At 42.4% G+C, this 14,332-nt stretch overlaps 2 protein-coding genes across 9 annotated transcripts in view; one reads left to right on the top strand and one right to left on the bottom strand.

The window, feature by feature from the left end:
• The window catches only part of sspo (SCO-spondin), a 107,418-nt gene extending 102,823 nt beyond the window's left edge, over nt 1-4,595 (bottom strand). For all 6 annotated transcript variants that reach the window (XM_080864836.1, XM_080864840.1, XM_080864837.1 and 3 more), the window contains exons 1-7: nt 4,448-4,595; nt 4,161-4,243; nt 3,114-3,323; nt 2,794-2,876; nt 2,336-2,506; nt 1,971-2,194; nt 1,688-1,790 (exon numbers count right to left, since the gene is read on the bottom strand). In XM_080864836.1, coding sequence (XP_080720962.1) covers nt 1,688-1,790; nt 1,971-2,194; nt 2,336-2,506; nt 2,794-2,876; nt 3,114-3,323; nt 4,161-4,213 — 844 coding nt within the window. In that variant the 5' untranslated portion in view covers nt 4,214-4,243; nt 4,448-4,595. The remainder of the gene's footprint in view (nt 1-1,687; nt 1,791-1,970; nt 2,195-2,335; nt 2,507-2,793; nt 2,877-3,113; nt 3,324-4,160; nt 4,244-4,447) is intronic.
• A 618-nt stretch (nt 4,596-5,213) lies between these two features.
• Nucleotides 5,214-11,642, top strand: aoc1 (amine oxidase copper containing 1; the record flags this gene model as incomplete). 3 transcript variants are annotated; one of them, XM_080865458.1, is made up of 6 exons in its annotated part: nt 5,214-5,415; nt 6,949-7,070; nt 7,272-8,810; nt 9,276-9,564; nt 10,057-10,189; nt 10,678-11,640. In XM_080865458.1, the coding sequence occupies 4 exons, from the start codon at nt 7,274-7,276 to the stop codon at nt 10,945-10,947; spliced, it is 2,229 nt and encodes a 742-aa protein (XP_080721584.1). In that variant the 3' UTR covers nt 10,948-11,640. The 3 variants fall into 3 exon arrangements, with proteins under 3 accessions (XP_080721584.1, XP_080721583.1, XP_080721585.1); XM_080865457.1 differs by lacking the exon at nt 5,214-5,415 and adding an exon at nt 6,653-6,724; XM_080865459.1 differs by lacking the exons at nt 5,214-5,415; nt 6,949-7,070 and having other exon boundaries at nt 7,274-8,810; nt 10,678-11,642.
• Between the last annotated feature and the right edge of the window lie 2,690 nt (nt 11,643-14,332).

Genomic DNA, 14,332 nt, shown 5'->3' with positions numbered 1-14,332 from the left:
TCCTCTTTACAGCAACTCTCTAAATCCTTTAGATTTCTTGGCTGTTGCTTAGTAACTCAAAGCTTTGTAGGACTGACGTCTGGAGACTGTCGAGACCTCTCCATGACCTTAATCGGCTGCTTCTTTAGCCATTCGTTTGTTGTTCCTTGGTGGTATGTTTTGTGTCATTGTCGTGCTGGAAGATCTCAGGGAAGAAGGTTTCATTCATGAGCTCATGGAAGATTCTCCTGTCAGTGTGCTGAAGTCTTCCTGTACCCTTAGCTGAAAAACATCCCCAAAGTGTAATGGTGCCACCTCCTTGCTTCACTATGGGGATGGTGTTCTTTGGGTCATCATATGCATTTCTTTTACTCCAAACATGACAAGCTCAGTTTTGGTTGTATGTGACTACAGCACTTACTCCCAAGTCTTCTCTGAGTTTTTACATCTTCACTGTCAAACTTAAGATGGGCTTCTACAGGTGCCGTCCTGAGCAGGGGGGACCTTGCAGGTGCTGCAAGACTTCAGTCCGTTCCAGCCTAGTGTCCCAACTGCCTTCAGATGATTAACAAGCTTCTTCCATGCATCACTTTTCTCATCATCATTCTCACCCTTGCATGACACTCCAAACTGTGGGCAATTAATGATCATTTTATATTTCTTAGAATTCCACATAACTGTACCAAAAGTTGTCATGAAGCTTCTCGGTGATGGTCTTGTAGCTCAGTCCAGTCTTGTATAGATCTATGGTCTATAGATGTCTATAGTCCCTGCTTTGACAGCTCTTTGGTCTGGCCCATGGTGGTGGAGAGGTTAGAGCAGGGGTGGGCAACTCCAGGCCTCGAGGGCCGGTGTCCTGCAGGTTTTAGATCCCACCTTGGGTCTCCACACCTGAATCAAATGATTAGTTCATTACCAGGCCTCTGGAGAACTGCAAGGCATGTTGTGGAGGTCATTTAGCCATTTAAATCAGCTGTGTTGGATCAAGGACACATCTAAAACCTGCAGGACACCGACCCCCGAGGCCTGGAGTTGCCCACGCCTGGGTTCGAGTGTCATTCATGAGCTGACATCAGGAGTATCTGTTATTTATTGAGAGCCAGTCTCTCAATGAGTAGAGATATGCCTGCACTTTGAGAGTTTGCCAAAAGGTACCCTAACAACATTTAGACAAAGAGAAGCAATGGCATTCTGTCTGATTAAGTAAAGGTTGAACTATTTGACCATCTTTCCTCATGTTGTGTGTGTAGAAAACCAAGGACTAAGCAGAACCTCACTAATACAATTCCCACAGTCAAACACAATGGCTGCTGCATCATGCTGTTTGTCTGCCACAGGCACTAGGAGACTTCTGGGGAGAAATCCTTAAACACAAAACTAGAACGCTACCCTGTGTGTAACCCAGCTATGGTTTTGGGCCAAACCAGAGTCCAACTCAACAGATTCACTGAAACAGCCCCGAAAACAGCTGTGCACCAATGTTCTGCACTAAATCTAGTTGAGCTTGAACAATTTTACCAAGAACGACTGTGGAAACTTCTGGACGCTTGAGGGACCATGCTCACAAATACTGTCAAGTTGTAATTGCTGCTAATGGCGACCACTAAGTGAGGGTTGTGAATATTTTTAGCCAAGTGTCATATTATCTTATGTTAATAGTCAGACAGGAAAGGAAAGAGCTCAGAGTTATATCTGAGAATATTTTTACCATTTTGAAAAAGTGGCTGTCCGTTTGGAATGTGCAGATTGTTCAGGGTTAAATTCCTGCGATGTACTGCAACCAAGTCAAGACCCAGCATCATCCTTAGTGCCTGAAAGCAAAGAGCCACAGACAGATATGAAGAACATGAATGCACAGAAGAGGTTGGAAGGGTTCACATTTCATCACTGTGTGGAAACCTCAAGTTTTTTGAGCACTGGATTGAATTGTGTGGCAGTGAAGTTGCTTCTGTTTGATCCAAACCATCTCAGAAGTGTGTGGAACATAATACCTTACTGCAGTCTTCTCTCCCATCACAAACTGTACTGATGTAGACAGCCCAGGTGCCATCAGTAGATGAGGCCAGCAGGTAAGTACAGCTGCCCTGGAAGTGGAAGTGCTTCCTGTCAAAGGTACGGTAGTGGACTCCACCCCAGGACATGCAGGTGGCTGAGCTCTGAGGAACGCTGGCACTACCCGGCAGACCAAAGCGCATCAGAGGAGAGGTTTGGGAATCTGAAGAGAAGAAAAAGAATATCTGGAATCACCGGCAGCTGCAACATTACTGACAAAATGTGAAGGAGAAGGATTTTGAAGAATAAACAAATAAAATGCACTGAACTTAGATCTGATACACGTATGTGCATGGTTTCTAACCTGGAAGCAAAGTGTAAGTGCAAGACAAACATGTGTGGTCTGAAGCATTCCTCCAGCTCAGTCCCCACAGAGTGCTGCAACACTGCTCCATGGGCATAAGTGAGGAATTATGAACTCCAGGGAATTCCACACAGTTCCACGTAGAGTAGCACTGACCACGCACACCCACAGCTAGGAGTCAGGATGCGTTTGACCATTATAGAACAAGGACAAGGAAAATGTAAGTGCAGTGGAAAATCATGGTGTAGTCACTTGTTTAGTGAATTTCAAATTCAAATTTATATGAAGCAGTGATTTTGTAATCCTTTAAAAATGATATGTACCAGTTTTAACCTGAAGAAACGTGACAGCACTATTTTTTAAGACAAAGAAACAAACTTGCAACTGAAAAGATCAAAATACGTTTTAGAAAATGTACAAAATTCAATGAAAACAGCTTTTTGGTTTCTCGTCCTCACCCTCAGAGCAGCGCGGGCCAGCCCAGCCCTCACAACATGCTCTCGCTGTCTTGTTCAGCATCTGGCTCTGGATCTCTGGCGGTCTGAGGTGAACAGAAACATCCGGAAACTGGTCATTTGTGCATTCTTTTAGCTGTCACACTAGCTGCTGTCATCTAAGGTGGTTTCTGTCGCATTTGCTTGTAATCTATGTTTGACTAAATTAAATGTGATTTACTTGCATTTTACAAGCACAACCAAAGGTATCAACACTTCACCTAAACAGTGCCCATAAAACCCCTGATCTGAACAAACTGACAGTTACCAAACGAGTCACTTACTTGTACATGAAACAGGATGCCTCGGAGCCCTGCTGTTTGTAGTACAGAGCTATACCATCATCGCCCCCGTGTTTGACTCGCATCCTGTCCACATCCAGCCTCCATCCTTGGGTGTTGTACTGATACACCTCTGAACACCTCACCTCTAGCTGCAGGCGGGGGGACAGGACTTGTTCCACCCTTTCTTGTGTCCTGTGTTCACACCAGTGTCTGGGACATGATATATTTAACTTAACCTCTTAACATGCTCCAGGTCACTGTAACAGTGTACCGATGTAACAGTACCAGATGGAGAAACATATCATACATACAGAAACATAACACGTTTATAAATGACAGAAGTACTGCTGTATAACTGATGAATTAAGTATCTTACTAATGCTTAATACTGTAACATTATTATAAAGTAGTACTGAATTTTCTGTTTTGAGAATATTAGAAATTACTCTTTGAACTCACTAAAGAGTAAAAAAAAAATTAGTATGTAGCTTAATAAATCATTACGATCTGCAGGCGCATATTTCAGCACATCGACGCCTATTTTAAAATGTACACTGCTATGAAAAAGGCGTCTGTGCCCTCCAAACTCTTTACTGTACTGAAAAGTTCAACAAACTCATCGAATGAAAAACTTTTAGTAAGAAGCTGAAAGTTTTGAGCACATCGGAGATTTAACTTCTCTGCCTTTTTAAATTTCTTTTCAATCAATAAACTTTTAAATTATACAGTGAAATAATAAGTCTGTACTGGAAGATTGTTCGGTAAAAGCCAGAGAAATATAAATAACATCAAAAATATTTATTCTGTGGGAAATTAAAACATAAAACTACAATATGAAAACCATATTTTTGAGTTAGTCAACTAAGTAAATGTATATTAATGATAATAACAGTAGTAGAAGTATTCATATTTTCATTATTGTTACTTATTTTTAACATCAATCAGTGTTTTGCATTACATTGTAACAGATGTTCATACAGATGAATCCTGCTCATAATTCGTCTCTACACTGCAAAATATGCTTAATGCTGGGTTGACCATACTCACCCCGTCCCCATTACTGTCTGCAGACCAAGTAGACTCAGCAGTAGTTTCTCCATAATTCGCTCCTTTGTGTTGGTTTTAAATTCCTGTAAAAAGATGGGTCTTTTTCACATTGCTAGACTTTAATTCCAGATGTGAAATTGTGATTTTAAATCTGCACAAAAAACTTCATTAGAAGCTCAAACATAGGCAAATATTGACCCTCATGGAGGTTGTTGACCAATCAGAAGATTCCCTATAAAATAGGTCTATTACCCTGTCATCCAACAGCTTACATACAGTGCACTTACCTCCACAATCCTTTTTTAATTGGACTCCTTGTTCTGGGATTTTTCTTTCGTTCTTTTTTGTTCTTTCCAAAACACACAGTCCTCACAGGAGTGATACTTTGCTTATGGAGGTAGTAACGCCTCAGATGTAGTGTTTTAAATGTGGGGGGTGACTAAATGGATGTACAGTAGCATTTGCGCCTGCTGCCATTGGATATAAAGGACAAGGTCACAGCTGGGATGAGAGGCATTGGTCACCGGACCTGTGGAGGAAACATCCTCTCACCTCGCCCAGTCAAACATCGAGGACACTGGAGGTGATCTGATAGCAGGGGTGCAGCCTCCGACACAGAATAAAGAGATGTTTGTCAGAGCCTAATCTTGTAAAGACAGGCGTTTCTAGAAGGATGATTGGGGGAATTTATTCAATGAAGCATGTCAACAGACATGGGAACTGAAAGTTTTTAGAATTAATGTAATCCCCAGCTAACCTTTTGACCCTAAGCCAAGACGATCAAACACAGCTGTCACCACAGCTGGGTTCCGAGGAAAGTGAAAATAAGCTACTGGCATACATAAAACAATGTGTCCAATGGACTCGTTTACGCTGGAAATACAGTGTGCTTTGACGGGAAAAAGTGGGCTCACATATGTTATCATCGTCAACTACGGGAAAAGCTGAGAGAGAGACCCGGGGGGTGGGGGAATACCAAAGGTTTATCAGACCCTGTGAACCTTTGGTATCCGGGGTCTGATACTGTGCTGGCACCATGACAGGATCTGCAAAGCTCTTGAGGAAAAAACTGTTATTCCACTGTACTGAAACCATCTGGAATAGATATAGATAATTTTAGGACAAATGGTTCACTTACTTTCTTTAAAAGAAGGTATTAAATTGATTAGAATTACAGCTGAGTAAATTATTATAAAAGCTGTTTTTTCCCGAAAAACCCCCCCCCGAAAAACAACAGATGTGATTTCTCAGGACTGTAAGTACGAAAAATCGATCATGCATTCAGCATTATGTTCCCAGTAAATGTATATGTCTGTATGGGAAACGTACTTATATAAAAGAAGAGCCAATATTCAACAATTTAAAGAGCTGATCCCTCATTTTGTTGGGAAACTGGCTCAGTGTCATTTGTCTTTAGTTTTTCCCCCAAGCATTCTAGTCAAAAGTGATAAGATAAGAATGACTAAACTGTTGGACAACGTTCAGTATGTAGATGTATTTGTACAAGTGTGGGAAATTCCAGATAACATGCTGCTGCAAAGGAGACGGTTGATAAAATATTTTTCATTTTAGCAAAGGGCGATTCAACTTTTTTACCTTTCACTCTAGCTCCAGCGTCGGCCACTTGAGAGAAAGTTAAAGGACAAAGTCCACCTCTCAGTAAATGAATTGCAAGTTGCGAAACATCAGTCACAACCATTGTCTGCAATGTTATAACGAAAGAGGCGAACGCCGGGCAAACGACTCCACAAAGTGTACACGCTTTCCGCTGTGCGATGCAACAACCATGTACATTAATCACATGGCAGATTTGGGATTTTCCAGTTTTCAAAGCTGTGCTCCCTGCACTGATGTCACGTAGCTGCCAGATAAGTGAATATAAGATAAGATAAGATAAGATAAGATAGAACTTTATTAATCCCTCGGGTGGGTTCCTCTGGGAAATTCGACTTCCAAAAAGCACAGCAACGACCGAAGTTACAGTTACAGAATTGTTATATATATATATACACACACACACACACACACACACATATAAATACAGAGACAAATATATAGTCTTTAATCTTCTGACAACATTGGAATATGTTTTGTATCCCTGTCATACTAGCTATTTATTTAGTGGTGATGAAGTGGCTCTCCTTCACCAAACCATGTCCTGTACATCTAAGCAGGATTTCACAAACCCTTCAAATTCCTTCATATCAAGTGAAAACATTTTCAAAGGCCTCTTGCAAAAGCATAACATCCAGCTGCAGTTAATTCAGAACTCGTTCTGTACTGTTTGTCTTCAGTTTTTCTTTATGTGCTTTTCGTGTGTCCTTTATGTTTCTCGTCCTCGTCCAAAGCACCATGTTTCACGCCTTGTTATTGCAAGGTGCTTACCTTGCCTTTGAAGGATCAATTATTTAAAGAATCACGTTTACAACCCGCTGACAGCCAATCAGCCTCTTTCACTGCAAAATCAGAGGTTAAAGACTAGTAACGGTACACTGACGCGATCATTTGCTGAAGCAGAGGGACGGACTGTACAGCCTCGCCTTACATCAGGAGCAGGACTACAGGTACTGTCGCTGATTTATTTCTTTTTCCTTGATATGAGGCTGCAAATGGTTTCCAAGGAAGCAAGAATCTACTCCACGCGTCACTTGTCGCACTGTTACATAAACTCCATTATGCAAGCACAAGCACGAGTGACTTAATGGGAATTTTGATATTTAAATAAGCACTGATTTGTCAGTGTCCTTTGAAAGAGCACTCAATGCTGCTGTTTCTGTTTTGTGTGCAGCATAAACTAGGCAGGGCGAACGGAGGGAGGGACAGCAGTGTGTTGCAACTGGGGCTGATACAGTTTGCGTGAATGAGGGAGAACTGCCTTATCCAGCTGTGAAGAGAAGAAGAGGAATCAAGGTGAGAAAGGCTTTTCTTTTGCATTCTGTTGGGGAGTATGGCACTCTGCTTTGTCTTTCTGCTCATTGCAAATATACACAAGAGCTATAAAAGAAAAGTTATTTGAGTGTGGATAAGGAGCAATGAAGCTGCAACTGCATACATGATTTGCTGTAAGACCTGTAAAATCTCTAATGGAGCCTCACCATCTTGCCCTTACAGCCATGAAGTCTCTCTGCCTGCTGCAGCTCGTGTGCTTGGCTGGTTGCATTGCTTCCAGATCCAGAGAATGGGCTCATCATGGTGCGCCCATATTTGCTGACCTCACGGTGCACGAGATGAAAGCTGTGCGGGCCTACCTGCACGGTATTCCAGAGATGGGGCTTACTAACGCTCGTAGCAGGGCTCTGAATAAGAACAGTATCCTACTGATGGAACTCCATTTACCCAAGAAGCATGAGGCCCTAAAAGCTCTGGACCGTGGACACGCCAAACCCCCACGCCAAGCTCGGGTCATTATCCAGTTTGGAAACCAGGCCCAGCCCAACATTACCGAGTATATTGTCAGTCCTCTGCCGTCCCCAACATCCCACGAAGTCAAGACTTTCAAAGGGGCAAAGCCCGTAACGTTTGAGTCCAGACCTATTACTGTGGTAGAGTATGACTATATCAATGACATCCTCAAGAAGATCTCAAACAAAGCTCACAAACTCCTGTTTGAGACCACAGGAGGGTTTTCTTATAGCAACTGCTCTAACCGTTGCCTGACGTTCTCAGACATAGCCCCTCGCGGGCTGGATCCAGGGGAGAGGAGAACCTGGATCATGTTGCAGAAGTTTGTGGAAGGTTATTTCATCCACCCAATTGGATTTGAGGTACTCGTCAACCACCAGGACCTGGATCCGGAAAAGTGGACTGTTGAAAAGGTTTGGTACAACAGCATGTATTTTGACAGCGTCGAGGAACTGGTAGAAAAGTATGAATCAGGGGAAGTGGAAAAGCTGAAACTACCTGATCACAGCGATGACGATTTTTACTCTACCTACATACCTCGCGGTCAGATCAACACTCCCACGAATAAGCATGGGCCAAAGCTCGTTGAGCCTCAGGGGCATCGCTACCACATCGATCGCAACTTTGTTGAATATGCAGGATGGTCTTTTGCATATCGAGTCCGCTCATCTGCTGGGCTGCAAGTCTTTGATCTCCGTTTCAACGGAGAAAGAATCGCCTATGAGATCAGCCTCCAGGAAGCTATAGCCTTCTATGCTGGTGATACTCCTGCAGCCATGCAAACAAAGTACATCGATGCAGGTTGGGCAATGGGCACCTCGACTTTTGAGCTGGCACCAGGAATTGACTGCCCAGAAATTGCCACTTTTATTGACCTTTACCACTACTTTGATACAGACAAGCCTGTGCGCCATAAGAACGCTCTCTGTATTTTTGAGATGACAATGGCTATGCCTCTGAGGAGGCATTTTAATTCCGACTTTCAGGGGGGCTATAATTTCTTTGGAGGGCTGGAAAACACTGTGCTCGTGCTGCGGACAACCTCAACAGTTTACAACTATGATTATATCTGGGACTTCCTCTTCTACCCGAATGGGGTGGTCGAAGTGAAGGTCAGTGCCACTGGATACATCCACGCCACTTTCTTTACACCTAACGGCCTTCACTATGGTTCAAAGGTGTACAACTACGTGCTGGGTAACCTGCACACACACCTCATCCATTATAAAGTGGACCTGGATATTGATGGTGAGTATCATAGTGAAGTCACGTGATTTTTTTCTGTCTATCCTGCAACTAATTTAAGCATAAACACATTCTCTTTTTGCTTGCACACCCCCATAGAAACTGCTCAAATACAGAAATGAAAATAAATGCTGAGAATTAAGAGAACAAGACGCTTTGTGAAGTTGTTTGGCTTTATTATTCTAACACACACAGCACAATGTGGCCTCAGTTCACTGATAATGGCAAAAAGGCACCTCTCTCTGAGCTATGACTAAGCCTTTTCCAGATGCCGTGCCAGATAAATAGGCTTTGTGGACTTTACCCATCATTTGATCTTGGCTACGCGACACGTTTAAGTGAATAACTAACAACATCTTGTATTGATGTGGACAACTCTGTTACACCTAGAGATTTCTCATGCAAAATCAATATTTTTGTAGAGGCATCACCAGACCAGACTCTCCTGACAGCTCTTTCCCCTCTCAGGTCGAGAAAACAGCTTTGAGACCCTGGATCTCAAATTTGTGAACTTCACAAATCCGTGGAGCCCAAAGCATTTCATCGTCCAGTCCAAGCTCCACAGGACAGAACACAGGACCGAGCGATCGGCCGCCTTCCGCTTTGGCAAAAAGTTTCCCCGCTACGTGCACTTCTACAACCCCAATAAGAAGAATAAATGGGGCCACCAGAAGGGCTACCGGATTCAGTTTAACTCACATGCACACAGTGTCCTCCCGAGAGGCTGGAGAGAGGAGAATGGCATCAGCTGGTCCAGGTAACATGTTGTTTCCTTGACTAGGTATAATCAGTTATTCATTTCTATGCATAAAAACAACTTGAAAAAACCATAAAGATGTTAGAAATGAATTGATGAGCCAGGCAAATGTGCTGATACAGGTGAAATCACTGATCACAGTGTATGAATGCGGCCAGCTGTGGTACTTTCCCACTTGGTCTTTATGTTGATAATGAGAAAAATACTCATTATTTCCTCCTGGTGGAAATGCTCTGAATGTAGCCACTGTGCATCTTCGTGCTGAACTCACATACTTGGCATTCATCTAACTCGCTGTATGATTCTCCCAAATCCACATCTGTGACTCCTTTAACATACAAATATAAAAACGTACCACTCTTACAGACATTACTACAAGTTCATACAAGTAGGTGCTCACAGCACAAGGCGGCACTTTGTCTCTATGTTTTCTTCACCTGTCATCTGTCAGAATGACAGACAAATGTTTCCTGGTGAAATGTTTCCGCCTAGATATCCTCTGGCTGTGACACGTCATAAGGATAGCGAAGCTACCAGCAGCAGCATATACACCCAGAATGACCCATGGGAACCTGCGGTGTCCTTTGAGAACTACATCCGCAACAACGAGGACATAGTCAATCAGGTGCAGTAGCAAACCTCGATCCACGTATACCTTATTGTCCCATATTTCCACACTGTGCTAACCTCAGCATGAAGTTAAACTGAGAGCTTTCTCATCGAAAATAAACCTGAAATATATTCCACAGAAAAAGCCAACATTAATAATGTTGTTTAAATCTACTTTTTTAGGACAAACACATCTCAGTGCTCGCTAACAGGTTTAGCAAGCTCCAGTAGCTTAACCGATACAGTCACCTATCTCAAATGTAATTCACATCCTGTTTTTACTGGTTTCAGAGAGTAACTATGTAATGAGTCACAATACACTGATGGACAGCGTCCTTCTAAGAGTTTATGTCGTTAGTTTAGCTTTTCTCTTTTCAAAAGAATCATTCATCATCACAGTAGCTCAAGAATGACACACGTTCTTTCGTTTGGCCTTTAAGTAGATAAAAAAAAAACAGCTAATCTGAGCACTATAGTAAAAATTCCACGGTCTTTTGCATGCAGGACCTGGTAGCCTGGGTGACAGTGGGTTTCCTACATGTGCCTCACTCAGAGGACATCCCCAACACTGCAACTCCGGGAAATGCCGTGGGCTTCTTTCTCAGGCCTTTCAACTTCTTCAATGAAGACCCTTCCGTGGCGTCCAGAAGCACCGTCATTGTCCGGCCAGGCCAAGACGGCAAGCCCAAGATCCAGAGATGGACACGCGAGGTCATAGGTCACTGTGTGACAGATCAGCCTTTCTTCTACAACGGCACTTATGCAGGAGTCTAAAAGTGGTTGACACATATCATCATTATTAAAGAAAACTGAAACAATTGCATAAATGTACATGTAGTCACAGTAATTTGTTGCCAGATTATAAAAGTGGCACTTAAATTCTATTCTGTGTTTCATGCAGTCTTGTTTTTTACTGCCTCAAATGAAGATCAAATGAGCTAAATATTAAAGTATGTATAACACCAGCTCGACCCACTCATGTAATACGGCAGTGGTGTAGAAGCTGAGCCTCGAGAGCTCTGATAATCCTCCGATGCGTCGCCATGGATGAGGTTTAGCAGCAGCGGGTATCCAGGATGCTGGATGCCCTGTATCCGCCCTGCTTGGTCTGAACTGCTACCCCCTCAGCGTGCTCTGCTTGCCCCCATGTCGGGAATGTTTTTGCTGAAAGACAAAAGGCCCCAGAAAGCAAACAGCCTGATTCCAGATCGTTCCCGGCAAACAGTGTGGGATACCACCTAGCTGCAGCGTTGCCCTTGGGAACCTGGCTTTCCATACAGTGCACATGTATCAGCAGCACATGTAAATGTGTTGGCCTTGTGTTATGGCATTTAAAAAAGTGCTACATAAAACTTCTTTAAATCATATTGTGTTTGATTTCATTTTGATTCAAACTGTTTACACTCAAGAGCAACCAATAAAAACAGGTGTTAAAACTCAATTCAATTCAATTTTATTTATGTAGCGCCAAATCACGGCGACTTTTGTTGTATCCATTGTATCCAACAATTGTATCCATTATCATGTTTGATATATAAAAAAGTATCAAAATGAGTTTGTCTGAAAGGTAAACTGTGGTTTTAGTTTGGGGAAAAGGTATCCAGACAACTGTCGTGAGGATTTTTGCATTTGAAAAGGAAAAAAAAGAGAAAACATTTAATGTGTGTGTGCTGAGGTTTAACAGGGCACACGGTAAAGGAGGGACGAGTGTGAAAGCTGTGGACAGCGTTAGAGGAGGGGACAGAGGAACAAGCATTCCTACAGCTATCCCCATAGCAATGACAGCTTTAACATCTGCAGTACTGAGCAATAACAGTGTGAAATTTGATTTCACACATTCCTCATGTAAAATTTATGCTTTCTTTGTTTCTTTGAAAGTACAGTTATACAAGACCCATGTGTGCTAAAATCTCTATATGAAATACCACGTTACTGTAAACAAAGGGTCAATCTGAATTTTAATACCTTGAAGGGAAGCCAACAAAAAATGAAACGATGAGAAGAAATGTGACATATATTTTGTTTCTTTATTACAACAATAAGTAAAGTATTAGTTGCTGAGAATAAAAACTCTCATTACTGTCGTTTAACAAAGAGAGGGAGATGCTGACCTGTTGCCATCTAGTGGTTTCTTGAATAGTTGTTCTGCTTCACGAGAATCATGACGTCGAGGTTGGATCAAAATGCTGACCCAGATGAGGCATAAAGCCCAAACTTCTTGTCTTATCTCTGATTTCCAACATTGCAGCGTTTATCCTGTTTTTCCTCTCATAACATCATGTTTCTCATTTATTGGTCTCATCTGTCCAGAAAAACATTTGTTGACACAGCCCTGTGATCTTTGCCATCATCCATCAGAGGCCTTTGGTTGTTTACAGGATGTTGTGTGTTCCTGTGACCTTTCAGAAGATTAAACTTGTTGTTCGAGCATGCATGCAGATCCCTTTGGGACCCACTTTTGCTTTTGAGATTCCCTTAGTTCTTCATGGCTGTTATGTAAATTTGAAGTTTCGTGAGGTTTAAATTTGCTTTTGCAAAGGAGCCAGATGTGCAACAGCAGTCTCTGTGCCTTTTGACCGAGAAGAATAACAAGCACAGAAGAAATTGTTCTGTTATCGACTTGCTGTGGTCACAGAATATAATCAGAACATTCAGTGGAAAAGATAACTTGTACAGGTGAGTACATCATGTGTTGAAAGATTATATGTTGACATGATGCTATGGATCAGATTCAGTCAGGACAGCGCCGCACAGGAAGTACACTCCTTCCTGTTGATCACTCACTGATCACACAGTTACATCCCGTTTGGCACAAAGAACAGATCTAAAAATCTAGATCGGTTTAATTTCTGTCCTTTCTGTGTTCCATGCGGAAAGCAGATGAAATCTGTAACTTGTCTTTCATCTCGGAGGGTTTGTATTCATCACATTTAGGTATTTAGCATCAACACTTAGTTCATACATAATCTACGCAGATGAAGTCCATCATACAATCCTGTTCTGTTGCCTCCGAGTTGACCAGGATGTCGACCAGGAAGTAGAGCAAATCAAATCAAATCAAATCAAATCAAATCAAATCACTTTTATTGTCACATCACATGTGCAGGCACACTGGCACAGCACATGCGAGTGAAATTCTTGTGTGCGAGCCCCACAAGCAACAGAGATGTGCAAACACAACAACACAAACGAGCAAAATACAAGAATGGCCAACCTGAAACTAATAAATATATGTACAATATATAATAGTGTATGCATTTCTGGATGTGTATACTAAATATTTTCCTACGTGTGTGTGTGTGTGTGTGTGTGTGTGTGTGTGTGTGTGTGTGTGTGTGTACACATTTTTACAAATTAAATAGTAAAAAAATAAAATAAAATAATAATAATAATAATAATAATAAAATATATAAAATATACAGAGTTGAATATGTGCAAAACAAGTGGCATTTATATACAGTGTGGAGTGCATAATGTTGAAGTTCCAGTAGTGAAGCTGAGGTGTCTATGACGTGTTCAGCAGTCTGATGGCCTGATGGAAAAAGCTGTCTCTCAGTCTGCTGGTACGGGACCGGAGCAGGTCATCTACTCATCGGAACGTTGGCGGTTTGATCCCTGGCTGTTCCAGTCCGCATGCCGAAGTTTCCTTAGGCAAGATACCGAACCCCGATCATTTGAATGTGAATGTTACACACTCCACTCTTGATGAGAAGCTTGGGCTCGGGGGAGCCCTGATTGTCCTGCAGAGACATTTGCTGCCGGATACTCGATGGTCAGTTTGTGTGCTTGGAGACACTCTCGATGGAGGACACTGAACGAGAGCTACCGTTATGAACCATGGTAACAGAGCTCTGGCTGATCGGAGTTGCCTCTGACCTGGCTTATCGAAGAACAAAGAAAGCGGTTACAGCTTTCCAAAGCCCCACTAGGCTCGCCGACATGGTTGACGATGGGCAAGCTGTGAGTACTCAGACTGTGTTTCTGGAACACCATATGGGAAGCTCACGGCTTTGCGATGGGAAATAGTTAGACCTGGTGTCCGCATTAACCCAAACAATCATCTCCCTCACTCATGCAGCTCCTGAACAACAAATTCTTGTCCCTGATAACCGGACTATGTTTAGTCTCTCTGACCCGATCCTTCAAGGACACCTGGTTT

This window comes from Rhamphochromis sp. 'chilingali' (genome assembly GCF_963969265.1).
Source record: "Rhamphochromis sp. 'chilingali' genome assembly, chromosome: 18".
NCBI lineage: Eukaryota > Metazoa > Chordata > Actinopteri > Cichliformes > Cichlidae > Rhamphochromis > Rhamphochromis sp. 'chilingali'.
The sequence above is the reverse complement of the archived record's forward strand: the minus strand, read 5'-3'. Positions and strand labels throughout refer to the sequence as shown.